At 36.8% G+C, this 17,004-nt stretch overlaps 1 protein-coding gene across 2 annotated transcripts in view; it reads left to right on the top strand.

The window, feature by feature from the left end:
* LOC126483831 (potassium/sodium hyperpolarization-activated cyclic nucleotide-gated channel 2-like) overlaps positions 1–17,004 on the top strand; it is a 282,969-nt gene that overhangs the window by 150,016 nt on the left and 115,949 nt on the right. The window contains exon 4 of one of the 2 annotated variants that reach the window (XM_050107030.1): positions 8,686–8,787. The exons of the other annotated variant lie outside the window; for it this stretch is intronic. Within the exon in view, the coding sequence (XP_049962987.1) occupies positions 8,686–8,787 (102 nt within the window). The remainder of the gene's footprint in view (positions 1–8,685; positions 8,788–17,004) is intronic. 2 annotated transcript variants of the gene reach the window in all.

The raw sequence follows: 17,004 nt of genomic DNA, 5'->3' as shown, positions 1-17,004 counted from the left end.
TGTTGCCTATTGTAAAAGGAGATGACAAGGATTATTTTCAATACATGAGGTCTCTTCTAGAACAGGAATCAATGCAATTAAAAAAGAAATGCAAGAGAAGCAAATGCATTAGTGAAAGAAATGGTAGTGGTAACATGCATATAACTCACATTTACGGTAGCGTAATTGTAGGTTTTCTGGAGTTTTTTCCAAACGTTAAATCAGCTTTCATACCACTGTGTAGGAGCTTCAAAGGCAATTTCTTAAACCAGTGTTGATATGTTTTCAGTGTTTCAAATCAGTCTAATGTGCCATATTTCATTAAAGTTCAGAGCGTATAGGTTACAGATGAGGCACCAGTCTGTAAATTGATTATTCTGACAGCATTTATGAAAATGAACATTTTTATTGCGCAAACATATGTCAAAGGAATAAACTCGAAACGTGATCTCCTGTGACATAATTTAGGTACAAATTAGTTTATCATTCTAAAGATTTTTTTTTAAGGTAAATTAGTTTTGGAGAAGCTAGTCAACATCAGACACAACAAAACACGATACCACAAGGCGAAACGCCATTTTATAGTGAATGTATACTTCTGGTTTATCTGTTGAGGTGGTTCACTTCACTATAATCTGAAATGTAATGTGGGGGAGGGAATAGTTGCTAAATTATTTGAGAAACTAAAGTGCTTGAAATAAACTAGGAAAATGGAAATAGCAATGCAAATAAACGAAAGTGTACAATTCCTTAATCTAAAACAAGGCTTAAGCATTTTGTAATGCACTATACATTGATGAGTTGCACCTGCTCCATTTTCCTTTTGTTTGTTCTTCAATTGAGAAGATACAATTAGCATTTTGACCAACAATGTAATGGGATGAGGGACAGCAAGTAGTTGTCAACGAAGTTAACTGAAAAGGAAATGAATGCAAATATTCTTTTGAACAGCTACCCTCTGTTTTGTGGCTGAATAATGGAAGATATTTAACACCTTAAGCATGCAAAATCAGTTTCAAACACTCTTGGCCTCATGATGAGTGCATTTTTCTATCATTCTGTCGCCAATTCCGTAATACAACCTATATCAGCAATCCTAGGTTAGTTAGTTAATTAGTTACATTTTCAATGGATCATTTTGCATGACAGATCATAACAATGTGGAATGAATCATTTTAAATTCATATCGAAAATTAATTTGTACATTTGGTTACATTCTGGACATCTCAAAGTTGTTGTTTTTTTTTTCAAAAAGAAAACGGATGTACAGATGTGAATTAGTAATTCTTGCTATCAATTTTTACTTTGCTGTCTGTCAGACATTTTATATCACTGGGTAAGTGATCAAAAATTTTTGCTACTACACTGTGCACCCTTATGTGCTAAAGACGACCTTATAGTGGAGTAGCGGGTGTCATTGTTCTTTCTGGCATTGTAATTACATACCTCATTGTTCCTTTTGAACTGTTGTGAATTATTTACTATAAACTTCATGAAGGAATAAATATATTGTGAAACAGTAGTCAGAATGTCCAACTCCTTAAACAGATTTCTTCAAGATGACTGTGTGTGAGCACCACTTATTATCGTTACAGTACATTTTTGCGCAATGAATACTTTCTTTCTTAGAAATGAGTTACCCCAGAACATTATTTCATATGACATTATCGATTGAAATTATGTAAAATATGTCAGCTTACTAATTTGCCTCTCCTCAAGATTCTAAGCGCAAATGTGGCTGAACTAAGGTGTTTTAGGAATTCCAGATTTAAATTTAGCTAGTTAATTTACATTCTCATCAGTTATGGATCCTTAATAATTTCGAAGTTTTCACCCTATTTATTCTTTCATCGCCATATGTTACACTTATAACTGATGCAGTACCTCTAGATGTGCAGAACTGAATATGTTCTGTATTTTTAAAATTGAGGGTGAAGCCATTTGCAGAATACCAGTGAATGGTATTTTTAAAAACTTTGTTTATCATTTCTTCTGTTTCTATATGTTTGCTTGGATTGATTACAATACTAATGTCATCTTCAAAAAGAATTAATTCTGCTTGTTGTACAACAACAGAAGATCGTTTACATATATGATGAACATACCCTAAGACTGAACCTTGGGGCTATATGATGAACAGTACTCTAAGACTGAACCTTGGGGAATCCCATACGTGATTTCTCCTCAGTCAGACTTATGTCTCTGGACTATATTGCTTGAATTACTAAGTACAACTTTCTGCAGTCTTTTGGTTAGACATGGCATTATCCATTGGTTGGCTATACTACCAATCCCATAAAATGTCCATTTATCTTGGAGAATACTGTGATTAACACAGTCAGATCCCTTAAAGAGGTCACAGAAAATACCAACTAGCGGTATTTTATTACGTAATGCTTGTAAAATATGGCAGGTGAATGTGTAAATGGCATTCTCAGTAGACCAGCCCTTCTGAAAACCAAATTGTGGTTTGCTAAGGAAACTATTGTTGCTAAGGTGAAATCTATTCTATTCACCTTCTTAAAAATTTTGGAGAATGATGTCAGTAATGAAACAAGTCAGTCGTTATTGACATCTCTCTTATTACCTTTCTCTCTAGAAAAATGAAGACTTTCCGTCCTGTAAGAGCTCGATGGTATTGAATGCTTTATTATCAGATACAGCTTAAAAGCTGCTAGTGCTGTGTGAGAAAAACTTTCTATGTGAAAATAAGTGCTGCTCCTGACTAAAGACCACTGGCATTACTTGTAATTTTGCAAGCAGGTAAATAAACCTAACACCTACATTACAACAATGTCAAACTGAAGTGTCATCATCAAATATAAGTTGGAAACATGCAGTGTTCAATCAAAAACAGAAGAAATAAACATCTCTTCATGCACCGTAAGCATGTCACATGAGTTTATTAAGACAAGTGGATGATATACAATGAATGAAATGAAACACGTGTCAGTGAAGATATAGACAATACGTTTAGAGTAGAAATCAGTGTGATAGATGGCAGCGAGGTGGTGATGGGAGTAGCTGAACTGATAGCAAGCGAATGCCAGTATTCAGTTCTTTCTTATGACTACCAGTTTTCGCTAGCGGATCACATTGCGTTTCAGGGTCTAGCATGTCAATAAATAAGATGATATCTAGCTCAGTTAACATAACATATCAGCGATCATTAATATCGTGTGTTGCTTCTCCTTTCATAGACGCAAACACATTGTTTTCTGAAAACTATTACATATACCACAGACAAATTTGAAAAAAAAAAATTGGGGAAATAATTTAGAAAGTTTTGAAACTTTGGGAAAACACTCACAGGGGATATAGTAGTAAGAAACACAAAAGTTCCCTCCCCTAGCGGGTGAGCATTCCCCTCCATTATCCCTTAATTAATTTTTTCGTTTTTCTTCACTTTATACGAAAAACGGTTCATTTTTCGAAGATATTTATTATGAAAAAAAATATTCCTAGTAAAATTCTCCTCATAGGAGTTCATATGAATGTTGTAAGCAAGATAAACAATTTTCGATACATTCTATCTCAATCACTAAAAATCCATTAACCTTTGAGTTTGGTATATTTTCCAACTTCGATTTTAATTCAGTTAAATCTTCCGTTTCTCAACAACTACTTGTTTTCTATGCATACAGAAACATATATGCAGCACATAAATATTAGTACTAAAATCTGATGATAATGTAAGAATTATTATCGAATTAATCAACAATTACTGTATTAATGATACATTTACAATCATCATATGTACAACAACTACACAACAAAAACACCACAATATCTGTTGAACAAATGAATTGTTGTTCACAATTACTTACAGCAAACCATCCTCCAAGTCTTCTGTCAAATCACTACGAGTCACGTTAGTACAGCTTCGCCCTCAACAGCTATTACACGTTTTTATGCAAAGTCAGCCTTCATATTCTTGCATTTTCTTCCGCAACCTTGAGTGCAGCCACATGAAATCAGCAGTAATCTTCTCTTGAGCTAGCGATCGTTTCATGTGAATTGGAGAGAGGAATGAGCTTGATTCCCTCCAACCTTGGTTTCTGATGTCCAAGCTATTCCCGAACTATAGCTGGACTTGTAGATATACTTGGTAGGAGTGGAGGTACACTTTATCATTCGTGGGTGCCGAATAAGAGATTGACAGCATTGCTTGCCAGATCCACAAGTACATTAAACCTTTAAAATACGATATCACCGTTGTGTTTAGTTAATTTGTTTTTTCGAGTTTTTATGGTCATTATATATCCTTCTGGAAGACATTCATTGACATTCTTCTAGAACTTGTGCAGTGAAAATCGACATTCCTCTGTAGATTCTTCATAACTGCATAGTTATTCAAAAGCAGCATCAAAGTTGGTATCATGAGGGCAGCGTCTTTTTCGATCAGAGGAGGGGCTCGACACTAATTTAGAGCGCAATCGTGATGATAACGGGCTTCTGCAGCTACTAAACACAAACAAACTATTGATCTGTTTGGCAACATTTCAGCTGAAATCATCATCTATTTGTGCAGCTTTCTAGTTAATTAGCTTATTTAAATTATGCTCCTTAATATATTTGTAGAGACAATGGTCTCGAGATAGGAGTTATGTATAACAACAACTAGCAGGTCGTATGATTTCATAATTTTTTTTTTATTTTCCTACAAGGCACGAAGCATGTTGTTACAAACATCGATCAGAGCGAACTATCTGCAGGTCCAGAGTTGTTAGCTGAGTTACCTCAGGGCGGCGGTATTGTTCCAGGCGACTCCACGGAGTTCCCCCATATTCGTGTCGACATACCTGATGCACTTCAATTATTCCAATGTTTTTTTGGAGAAAATGGCCCTCATCCTTCCATTCCATGCTAACACTTATCAACCCCTTTGTTATTTCTAATGTCTCTCCTTCCGAAATAGATTTACCGCAAATAAAACAGATGGTAGCGTTCAGAATTATTCTTCTCTCAGTCCACATAAAAGCAGAGTAAGAGAAAATACTATAAAAAACAACAGAACCGTCCTGCACGGCTTTAATCAATTTCACGACGTAAACTCTGCTAAACTGGACATGCGTAGGGATAAGTCGTAGGGGAACAGTGAGTGAATGGGAAGGGGAACTTTCCATTTTCATTGTTGAGCACCTAGTCCTGATTTGCACAACACTGAACACACAATAAGTTTCATCAAATTGGAAGTATTTCCATATACTGTACTACTATTTTCATTTACATAATTGGCTAAGCAACAAATGGTGCAAAAATTATGCATTAAAAGAATCCTGTTCCAACCCTTATATCTCTAAAACTATTCGTCTGACTCAAAACATTTCAAAGATCTGTCTTGTGTTGAGTTTACGATGAATATTTTTCGTGATTACCGTTCTCTTTTAAAGACGAACCATTTTGTCCAAAAAATTGACAATTGAAGAAATACGCTTTTGATACAGGGAATAGGAGGGATCGCCGTCTGTGCGGGGGGTCTTTTCTGTTTCCTGCTGCTACACACAATACCAATATTTTACCAAAGTTTCAGAACTTTACAAATTATTCTCCATTTGCTCTTCTTTTAACTAATATGCTTGGGGTAGTAGCATAGCCAACTTCACGTGGGCTCTGGTAGTAGGCAGCGACCAGAAATCAGTCCGGAAGATGTCTGTCGATTCATCTGCCAACATCGGCCACCTAGCCAAGAATCTTCTTGGTGTAAGTACGCAGCAAATTGAAGATGACATTATCATGATGATACTTCTTTTCGTCCGATTGGCGGTGAAACTGTTTACGTTTTTATATATGTGCTATTGAAGCGTGTCCAGTTGTAAGCTGTCACAGGGAGCGGAGAAAGATTTAAGATGAAAGTACGCTGCACGCATGCGTAATACGAGTAGCGAAGTAAGTTTTATAACAATATCCGTCGTATTGTCAGAGTATTAAATGAACCAGTGTTGGTAGTTCAGGCTGTAGCGTGGGCTCGAAATGAATTATTCTACACGCTGCTGTGACTTAACCTGAGTACCGCTTTGTGGACATCGTCAGGTACACAAAAGAAGCCGACGACTATAATGGCTTCAACCCAGACATTTTCAAAACATCGTCCGAATGGATTTTTGGTAAAAGAAACGTTATGTAGACGGTTGTTAAGCGCCCAAGTAATGAAAATTTTGTCTGCATTATACAAAGGCATTTCAGAAGGTCAACGACAAGTGTTGGGTATAAAGAGAGGCCATAACATACTGGTGTCAAAATTCTACTAGCAAATATGATCGGAAGTCAGTTTATGACCAGATTGCAAGAATATAGGCCACGTGATCCCTTTTAAGGAATACCGTATGGTAGCCGGTATACAATTTATTATCAACTAAGTGTAGCATTTACCCACAACTTTTTTCTTTACATCTAAACTCCCTGGCCATCAATCAGTAGAAGTGGGAAAACTTCTTACAGGTGACTACCAACCTTTTGCGATTTACTAACACCTTTGGACAAATGGCCCACATAAGCATTGCCAGTGATCGGGAGTGGCATAGGTAGTCGTCAGATTTCAAGCAAGTCATCACATTCACATACAGTGGGCTTACATTTTTTGTCTAGGACATATTGACCAAGAATTAAATTACAAATAATTCCAATATCTTGATGCTGACCAAGGTTTTTGTGATGTTTCCCTTGACTGTAAGGCAACTGTTGGAACTGGAAAAACAGTTCCAAATATTTTCAGGCAGAGCTGCCTTTGTCCCATAGCCATCACTCGTGGTATTTGGCTGAAAAGTCCCTGACCTACACAGGTAATTGCGTGAACAGCCCAGTCTACCTATAGAATGAAAAGTATCCCCTCAAAACAGGCAGCCCCCACACCCCCTTGGTGAATGGTGTGTGTCATTTAATAACATATGTGTAATTTGATTTATAACACCATTAAAATGGTGGACATAAACCAGTCATTGAAATCCAATATGTGTCAGATAGGTGTCATGAGAAGAATGGAAGTTATTTGTATAAATCAATCGTGTTGGCTTTGCCTACTAATGACAAAACTGTCACTGTCCAGTCTAATGAAGACACCTGGCTAGTGTACAGTCTTGTGCCACAATGTACATTCCAAAAAATAATGTAGAAGCAAGATAATTATCACGTGTTCCATTCTGTCTCTCTTTTCACAGGAATGACGACACACACCAGATCATTATCACATCGTGCACCAAAGCCAATGTCTAATATTTGAATGTTCTACCCGGCGTCTTTCTGAAACAGCACTAGATCTCATTTGAAACTACCACACTAAGAAAATCAATGTCTTTGTGCAACACTCAACACATTCATAGTAAAGACAGGCTTTGGAACCATTGTCACTCACTGGCTAAGGTTTTTGTTGGTGAACATAAGTTCCTAGTTGAGAGTTACTTCATATTGCCCTACATTTTTCATGTTTAACAACAACTGTCAAACACATTTGTATGACCCAAAGCTTTTTTTGTAATCATGATGGAAAATTGGGTCTAGTCCATCGTCACCTGCAGTATTCATATTACAGAATGAAACCATTTAGCATTCAGCTGTTTATGTGGAATAACGAACACAGAATTCTCTTCAACAGTATCTTAGTAAACACCGTAATACTCATGTTTTGCATTTCATAAGAACTAATCTTTTCTCTACATTTCAAACTATATATGTACATAAACTTAACAATCAATGACATTGCCCCAATTTTTTAAAGTGGAATAATGCTCACTGTTCTGAGTTACAAGGCCAACTGGAGTTCATTGTAGTATAATGATTACATTTTTACTCTAGGGTGAGGAAGCTCATGGTGGCAGTCACTGTCGATAACCCACATCTGGAACATATTTGGCAAGGTATTAGAGTGCAATGATCACTTACGAGATTAAGTTTTCATTTCCGAGTAATGTACCACAGCAAAGGCAAAGGTAGGCTCGTGGAAGTAAGCACGTCACAGCCATGACAGATGGGATACTGTATTCCTGTCTGAGGTACAGTTGTTCATTAGATACCTTGTGCTTGGTGCAGACAGTAGACACACTTTGTATTTGCTGTGCTGTAGCTTGTTTGATGGTGGGCCTAGCAAGACCAACTGGCTGCACTTGCATTGCTCGAGGACCGAACGACAGGTCGGCTGGCTTAGGCGCGCAGAGAAGTGAGATGGGATAAGAAATCTAGAGAGCGGGTCGCAGGTGGTAGGTGATAGGCAGCAGGGTGCGCGCTGAGGGGGGCGTCGGAGAGACAGCCGCCTGCGCTCCTTCCCTCACTGGATGTGCTTGCATGCTCTTCTCCGCCCGTTTGCACTGCCTTTCGCATGGGGTTGCTTGATGTTTCCGCCCTGCCCTAGTCCTCCCAGTACCTATCCCCACATAAATGGTATGAAATGTACTTGTATGTTTTGCCCTCCCTCTCAAACATTCCTACTAAAACTTAGAAAATAGCTGGATGTTGCATTCATTAAAACGCATAAATCTCTTCGACAGTGCACATGTCTCCTCTAAAACTCTGCTGTGCTCTTTCACTGTCTCTTAACTGTATTCTATCTCTTTTTGATAATACCTGTCACAAATTTCACTTTAAAACATTAAAATTTCTATTTCAAAAATGCGTTTAAAAAAATCTTCCCCGATACCTACCAGTTCAGTGTATGTTTTTCGTGATGGCTTGAGCTCTCTATCGTGTGTTTTTCTCCTGCTTCTTTTTTTCTAGATCTTGCAGAATCTCCAAAAAAAGCGCACTGAAAGGAGGGGACGCCTCAGCACGGATGCCCCAAAGAAGTCAAAGTTCAGCAAAAGCAATCTGATTTTTAAGGTAACCTTGGTGCTGGTGTTGGCTTGGCCGGGCTGCCTCTGCTGTTTCTGTTGCATGGCCTAACGCCCGACGCCTGCATGTTGCCACCGGCTTATCTTTCGCTAAACCCTTGTCTTTTGCCCATCACCTCGTGCTGCTTGTAGCTAGGACGCGATGGCAGATTCCACGCCGGCCGGAACAGCACCGACAGTTGCGAGTTAATGAGACTCGCTTACTGGTACGACAGAGGTATATCCGTAAGACGAAGCTCTGTATGCTTGTAAGTCTAGGTATCTGACCTTTTGTGGTCACTGCAGAATCAGTTCCAGAATATTTTAAGTGCTGACATTCAAGTGGAGTAACTGTGTTGTATACCAGAGACCGTGCCACATGAACACACTCCAGAGGATGTGTGACAGATCATATACCAATGCGCCATAGAGATGCTTTGAATTAGACATTTAATATATATGCTAGAGTATTGAGACTTTCCTTTTTCTTTGTGTGGAGAAATGTCACATTACTTGTGACTTCTGTATTAATTCCATTATAAGCTATAAATGTGAACAGTATTGATGGTAAAATGTAAGGAGCATATACATTCAGTAACTGAAATATCAGTCGTTCAATATGATAAATTTGAAAAAGCAACTGGTTTGTTCACTAGCACTTGTCATCTAAAATCATAAAAATGAATGTTAAGTCAATATTATTAAAAGTGTAGAAAGAAGACACAAACTATTCTGGTGATGAAGAATGCTGTTTATGGTCAAGCCCCAGGTATTCGAGTATGCTTTTGTGTGTGTTACCAGGCAACTGATGGCACGTCATTGGCAATATAATTGTTGTATCTTCATATTGTCTGCAAATTGTAAGATGTTTTATGTAACTTTGTACTTCCATTTATTTCATACTGCTCTTTTTGTTATTAAAAAACGCTTTCTATGTTGCATTCAGGGTAGTTACTCACACGTCATATCGAACATCACATAACAAATGATGTGTTGGACTACATACAATATGCTTTATGAAGTGACTGTCTACACACACACACACACGCACACACACACACACACACACACACACACACACACACACACACACACACACACACACACAACCACACATTGAACATCACATAACAAATGATGTATTGGACTACATACAATATGCTTTATGAAGTGACTGTCTACACACGCGCGCACACACACACACACACACACACACACACACACACACACACACACACACACACAAATATTAGTACACCTACACAGGAGGCATGTTTTTTCCCTCTACTAGAACTGCACTGACTTTTCACAGAGTTGATGTTTTCTGTTTCAACCAATAACCATGTCTGTGGCACAGGTCAGTAATGTGTGTCAGTGTAATGCAGTGAAGTGTGGAGATCAACAGTTCAAATCCTTGTGATGGGAGAAATTTGGATCTCTGCATGTGGTCCTGCCTGATCATCAAATAAACACCACTTCACTGGGTCACACTCCAAGCATTCCTGCAGTACCTTATGATAGAAGGGGTAAAGTGCACTGTCATTGGTGATCCTTCCATCAAATTATGATGCTATCAGCAGCAGATTTTGTTCCGTTTTTTACAGAAGTATGCCATGTAGCATCAAATTCCGTGTATTCCCTTTCTCTCATTTCGCACTCTATCATAAAGCACAACAAGAACTTCACAAGCACTCATCATACTCATTATTATGGTGCAGGATACTAAAAAGATGATTCATCAACAGCAATATTTTCTTTTAAATCTCCACTTGGAACTTGACTAATACTCTGCTCTGAAATTCCTAGACTATATTTTTTGCAACCGTTACCCATGGCTGTTGATGATATTTGTAGAATAACATGAATGAAATCATATTATTTACATTCTGACTGTCCATCATAAATAGCCATACATTTTTTACTGCAATAAAAGGAAGTACTGAATGTTGTTAATGATATTTGATTTTCCACAATTCATGATATTTACATACTAGAATCTTTTCCAATTAAAAACCATCAACTGCTCCTCCTTTTTCTTCTTCTTCTTCTTTGTCTTCTCCTCCTCAAGGATTAGGCCTAAAATAAAGGCTATTTTGATGCTCTTTTCTTCCTCAGTATCACAAAATTAAAATTTTATTATTTTTAATCAATGTTTTTGCTTCTACAAATATAAGAAGTATGACAATTGAGAAACTGCAACATGATCTTGAATTTAGAAAGCACTGGTAAATCTAGAAGGGATTAACGATGTTGATGCTTCAAGTTACAGTGCTAATGTGCGAGAGATTAAATGTTTAATGAAGTTCCAAACTTGCAGTGTAACTTCATTTATGTTCCTTTCGTCTGCATGTAATTTCCATCCTCAGGCTATATGAGGAAGATCCACAAAGATGCAGACAAATTTGTAAAATTAAGATGCTTCACTGTGGGAGAATCAAAATCCATAAACAGATACCTAGGTAAAATTACTTATAATTATTTTATATGTCACCTGTCCAACTGAAGCCCTAAAGCATTCCTTGGCAATCATGTCATCTTTACTTCGTACTAAAAAAGTGCCTTGACATTTGAGGGATTGTGATGTTGTTCTGATCGATAGCCATCATGATCTGGCTTTTAGATTTTGTCTTGTGGTTACATAAAAAGTCTAACAAAGTTTCTAAGTTATAGCAACAGCCATTTTCTTTCCATAATGTAGATAAAATCAATAATTTCAGCTCTAATTTTGGCATTTTGAACAGCAGCTTCTTAGGCCAGGAAGATACTTCTTCTTTCAAATAGTTCTCACTTGTGAACAGTTCTGAAATTTCCAAATCAAAATTGTAAGAATCCTCAATGAAAAGTTAAAGCAATTCTTTGCAAGTCATGTGATGTGTATTAAGCAGTCAGATTACTACTTTTTTACACGTGACTCCTGTGATTATACATAGAAATATTCTCACATGTAAATCAATTTCACAACCAATGTTCTAAAGCACAACCACGAAGAAAATTAATAATCTCATCATTTCAGAACTTTAAATGGTTGTAATAGAACTTTTGTTGAACTATTATATTTTGCACACTTCGAGCTGCAAGGTTAGATTGATGTATATGAGAAAAACTGTTTGTGAAGTTACAGACAAAAGTAGAACTGAAAGATTTTGGACTTCTCATATAAAAGGTAGGCTCCCACACTTACTCACAGAAAATAATGTTTTGATAGCTTCACTTAGACATTTTATTCCTTTTCGTATGTACCATATCTTGTCAGCCCTTTGATATTGTCATTATTATCTGTAATTCATTGCTTTTAACCTTTCTTATAACATTGTTTGAATCACTCTACCAACTCTTGCATTAGTAACTAAACTATCCAAAATTAGTAATCACTGCCTTACTTAATAGAGAGGTGAAGCTATCCTTATTTTATAGCAGCAACGGTGTGAGGCTATAGATTTATGAAGATGAGTCTAAAGACACAAGGATTGGAAGATCCTAAGACATATAAATAAATAACTTCTTTTTGCGGGGTACATCCATAGTAGATCCCTGGCATTCATTCATTAATTAGTTCATAAACAATGCTCCATACTTCCTATCATGAAACAGAATCATCAGAGCCATGAAAAAAAAAATTGAGATATGCATTACCACAGGGAAGCATCTATGATAAACTGCTACTGTAGCTATGTTAAAAACTAATAATTATTCTCGTTGACAGCTAATTGGTTGGCATGCCCGCATAAAATGCTGAACAGTGGCTGCCTTTCAAAAGGTATGTGACATAGACTATTAATAGGTGGCCTCTGATTGGTGGAGTAGGATTTACCACTTACTGGAGCAGGTCTAGAATAAGATTAATGATGTGAGGCTTACATTGTTTATTAAGGGCACTTTATTTGCTATATTCACACTAAAAAGGCTGTATTTTATTATTTTATGTAAAGCAGCAGGAAAGCTATTGCACTGAAAAAAGAACTTTTTATGATATTCAACAGTTGTTCACCTGTTGCTACATACTTTGAGAATACTAATTACTATTGGAAGCTAGCAGTTATTATGTACTGAATGACTGGAACATTGTTAAAGTTTACATTGTTTTCTAAAGTGCCTGCAGGACTTGTTAGTCCAATTTCATGATATTAAGGCATTTTATAGAAAGACTAAGTAGTTCACTCCCTGATTCAGATTACTTGAAGTATCTTTTGAATATGTCATCTATTTCATTTTATGCCTTTGATAAATCTGCTGTAATAACTTTTATTAATTTCTTAACTAATATTCACAATACTGCAATAAATATCAAAATATTTGCCTATACTTCTGATACCAGAAAACATTTTTAGATTGGTAAGTTGAAACTGCCCTGGAAGACTGGAAGTTAAAAAAGTGGAGTATTAAATGTTGGAAAACAAATTACTAGTGACAATTTTTAAAAAGTGAAAATAAGAATTTGCTTTGAGTTCCTCCTTGCCAATTAGATCTTGTGATACATTTCAGTGTAGCAGTTTTTTAACCATCTCAAAAGTTTCTTCACCTTAGTTAAAAAGTTTTGTCCATCTAGAACACCTCTGAACTTTGTTAACGAAGGACAGTATAGCAGGAGACTCCATCTGTATATTTCCTAATAAGCTACATGTGCGTGATACCATACACATTGCTCTGGGCTGAAATAGAGAACATCAGTCGTTTTCTGTCCCCATTATGAATTTAAGAATACAACCAGTAATTCAAAAAGTAGGCTACTATTGTCAAACAGTAGCACAGTTAGTTACTGATACAACCACAATGGTTAAAATGAGAATTTTTAGTGCATACCCTTGTCTCTTCCAGATCTTTTTTGTTTCCTCTGTAGCTGAGGTTGCTAATGCATGCCTGTGTGGTGGCACTTGACTCGAATGTAAACAACTTCAAATCCTGGTGGCGGATGAAATTTTGACTGGCAATATTTGGCAGGGAAAAGGAGGAGAGGTGGTGATATTCCTGACCGCCAGTCTTGCACCAATGTCTTCACAGTCTCTCACAAAGCAAGAGCATGTGACACTGTTGACGGTGATCCATCCATTGGATGGGCACATTAAGCTTGGTGTGTGGCTTGGTGCTATTCGAGAGCACTAGGCTATGTGGTGGGTCGAGATTTCACCCTCTCCTTTCAGTTGTCATCTTCATCGTACAACACAAGCATAAAAATACATTATGCACACATCCATTACAGTCACCTACACTCTACAAATATGCCCTCTTATATACCCAAGGAAAGAGGCCAATATGCAAGAAGAAAGAACACCGTTTCCAATAGGCAGCTGAATCCATCTTATGAGATACCCCAGCCAACAGTGCTATATGACAATTACATTTTTTTCTTGTCTATGAGTTATCTGATCCCTGAAATCAACACAATTTTTTGCATGCTGTAGTTGAAAATATTTTCTTTTAATTATGCCAAGGAAACTTGGTTTTCAATGTGCATCTCTATCGCAGTTAGTTATGTGTATTTTTCACTTGTCTTATAAGTAATGTAGTTCCTGTTTCAAGATTTTAAACATCTGGCTGAACAGCAACTGTTGAAATTCTTCACGGTAAATGATAACACCCAAACAGTTGCAGGATAAAGATTTATTAAAATCCTTGACCACGGTTTTGGGATATCTGAATATACCTTCATCAGTACCAAAATACACTAAAATCACATCCTGCAGTGGAGATACATAAAAATGGAGATGATATTTTAACTACTGATTTGCCTTTGGCACAATTGCTTTATGTATCTCCACTGCAAGATGTGATTTTAGTGTATTTTGCTTCTGATGAAGGTATATTTAGATATACCGAAACTGTGGTCAAGGATTTTAATAAATCTTTATCCTGCATCTGTTTGGCTGTTATCATTTACCGTGAAGTGTTTCCTGTTGTTGTTTTTCAGTACCTTGAAGCATAAACTTCACTTTTAAAATAAATGATTTTATGTGACCCCAGAGGTGTCACAGATATTTGTCTCTCTAGAACTGTTACACGGACATCTTTAGTTGTGGGGATATCGTTGTTGTGTAAATCTGCAATATTTCTTTATTACCACAGGGTGAAAACATTTTTATCTCTGCTGTTTTCTGCAATTACTTAAATATAACAGGTCTGTGTGGAAACATTGATTTTAGTAATGATATTCCTCTTTTTTGGGTCACATTTACATCTTGTTCCTTTATCACTGAATCTATTTTGAATTTTTTTCTTATTCTGGACTGCTGGCATTGGTTTTGCTTCTCTTCCTTTAGAATCTTTTCTCATGACATTTCTGATGAATAATCAAACCATTTCTCACCCTAGTGCATTATATCAAGTGAATAACAACCTTCTTCTCTCATGGCATTAATGCCTGAATTTCAATTTGGTCATTAATGTTAAGGGGAGTTGGAATGCCGGAAAATGGAAAAAATTCACATTTTCAGTTTTTAACCTTATAACTTAATTTGAAATTTTCTGCTTAAAATGGTGCAAAATTTGTTAAGAAATTCCAATTGGAAGTATTTTTATTTAATTTTTCAAAATTACATGTGCGCCCAGCAAAGTTACCCATCTTGTGATTTGTACACATTTAAATCTTCGCATTTCCGAAAACATTACATATAGAAGGCTGTGGATTTCACTCTTCAGTTGTAGAATCTTTGATCCTTCCATAGGTACCATTGTTTTTACGACTAGCTGTGTTTATTGTTCAGTTTTTGATCTGTGAGTGTTTGTTTTGAGCCTCGAGTTTAGTTTGTCGCTCATTTGGAGTTTGTTATCTGTCTTGTTTTGACTTTCAGTGGTGAGTGCGTAGTTTCTACGATGCCTAGGAGTGCATCATTATTTAAAAAGCGAAAGTTTCGCGGTAATAGATTTACAAATAACGTTTGTTCAAGTGATTCTGCTTCAGCACCTGTTGATGCTGGTGAAAGTTCTGACGTTTGTACAGCTGAGATGTGTGAAGGAGACACGCCCACCAGTGCATCAAAAAAGAAGTTATCAAACTGTGCAAGTGAAATTACAGATGAAGCTTCTAATGAACAATATGTTTTAGTCGATTTTCCTGTTTTTACTGAGTTTATGAAGAAATGTTTGTGTTGTAATCTTTGTGGAGGTTCTTTTGATATGAACATAACAAAATCTATAGGACTTTCCTGCAAAATTGCTATAGTTTGTGCCAGTTGTGAAAATGAGACCTGTTTTTGGAGCTCTAAAACATGCAGTAGCAATTTGTTTGAGAGTAATATCAGGCTAATGTATGCAATGAGAGCAATTGGTAAAGGACATACTGCTGCTCAAACATTTTGTGCCATAATGAATCTTCCACCTCCACCTGCTAAAATTGACAATTACACTGAAGTGATAGGAGATGCTGTTCAGTCTGTAGCAGATTTATCAATGAAAGCTGCTGCCAGTGAAGCAAAATATATAAATGAAGGAAACCCAGATATCCCTGTTGCTTTTGATGGAACCTGGCAGAAAAGGGGTCACACATCCAAAAATGCTGTTGCTACTGTTACTAGTGTGGACAGCGGTAAAGTTTTGGACTATGAAGTGCTCACTAAACATTGTTACCATTGTGCATCTGGTAAGATAGAAGCAGCTCACATATGTAGCAAGAATTATGAAGGTACGAGTGGAGGCATGGAGGCTGCCGCTGCTGTGAAAATGTTTAGCAGATCAGAAAAAGAACGGGGAGTATTTTACACAAAATTCCTTGGAGATGGGGACTCCAAGGCATACAAAAGTGTTACAGAATCCATGCCATATGTCAATAAGACAATAACTAAACTAGAATGTGTCGGTCATGTTCAGAAACGAATGGGCACTCGTCTAAGGAAACTGAAACAGAATCTGAAGGACAAAATTTTGTCAGATGGTAAAACCATTAGAGGTCGCCTGTCAGATAAAATTATAAATGAATTACAACAATACTATGGTATGGCAATAAGAAATAATGCAAATAATTTGCAGGAAATGAGACAAGCTGTATGGGCCACATATTTACATCGATCATCAACTGATGATAATCCTCAACATTTTGCTTGTCCAGATGGTCCTCAGTCATGGTGCAATTATAGAAAATCTCAAGCTACTGGGGATCCTTATCACCATAAAAATTATATTCCATTGGCTGTTATGGAAGTAATTAAACCAATATATAGAGACTTGGGGCATCCTGATCTTCTGCGAAAATGTCTTCATGGTTGTACCCAGAATCAAAACGAGTCGTTCAACAACC

Source organism: Schistocerca serialis, chromosome 6 (genome assembly GCF_023864345.2).
Source record: "Schistocerca serialis cubense isolate TAMUIC-IGC-003099 chromosome 6, iqSchSeri2.2, whole genome shotgun sequence".
Taxonomy (NCBI): Eukaryota; Metazoa; Arthropoda; class Insecta; order Orthoptera; family Acrididae; genus Schistocerca; species Schistocerca serialis.
The sequence above is the reverse complement of the archived record's forward strand: the minus strand, read 5'-3'. Positions and strand labels throughout refer to the sequence as shown.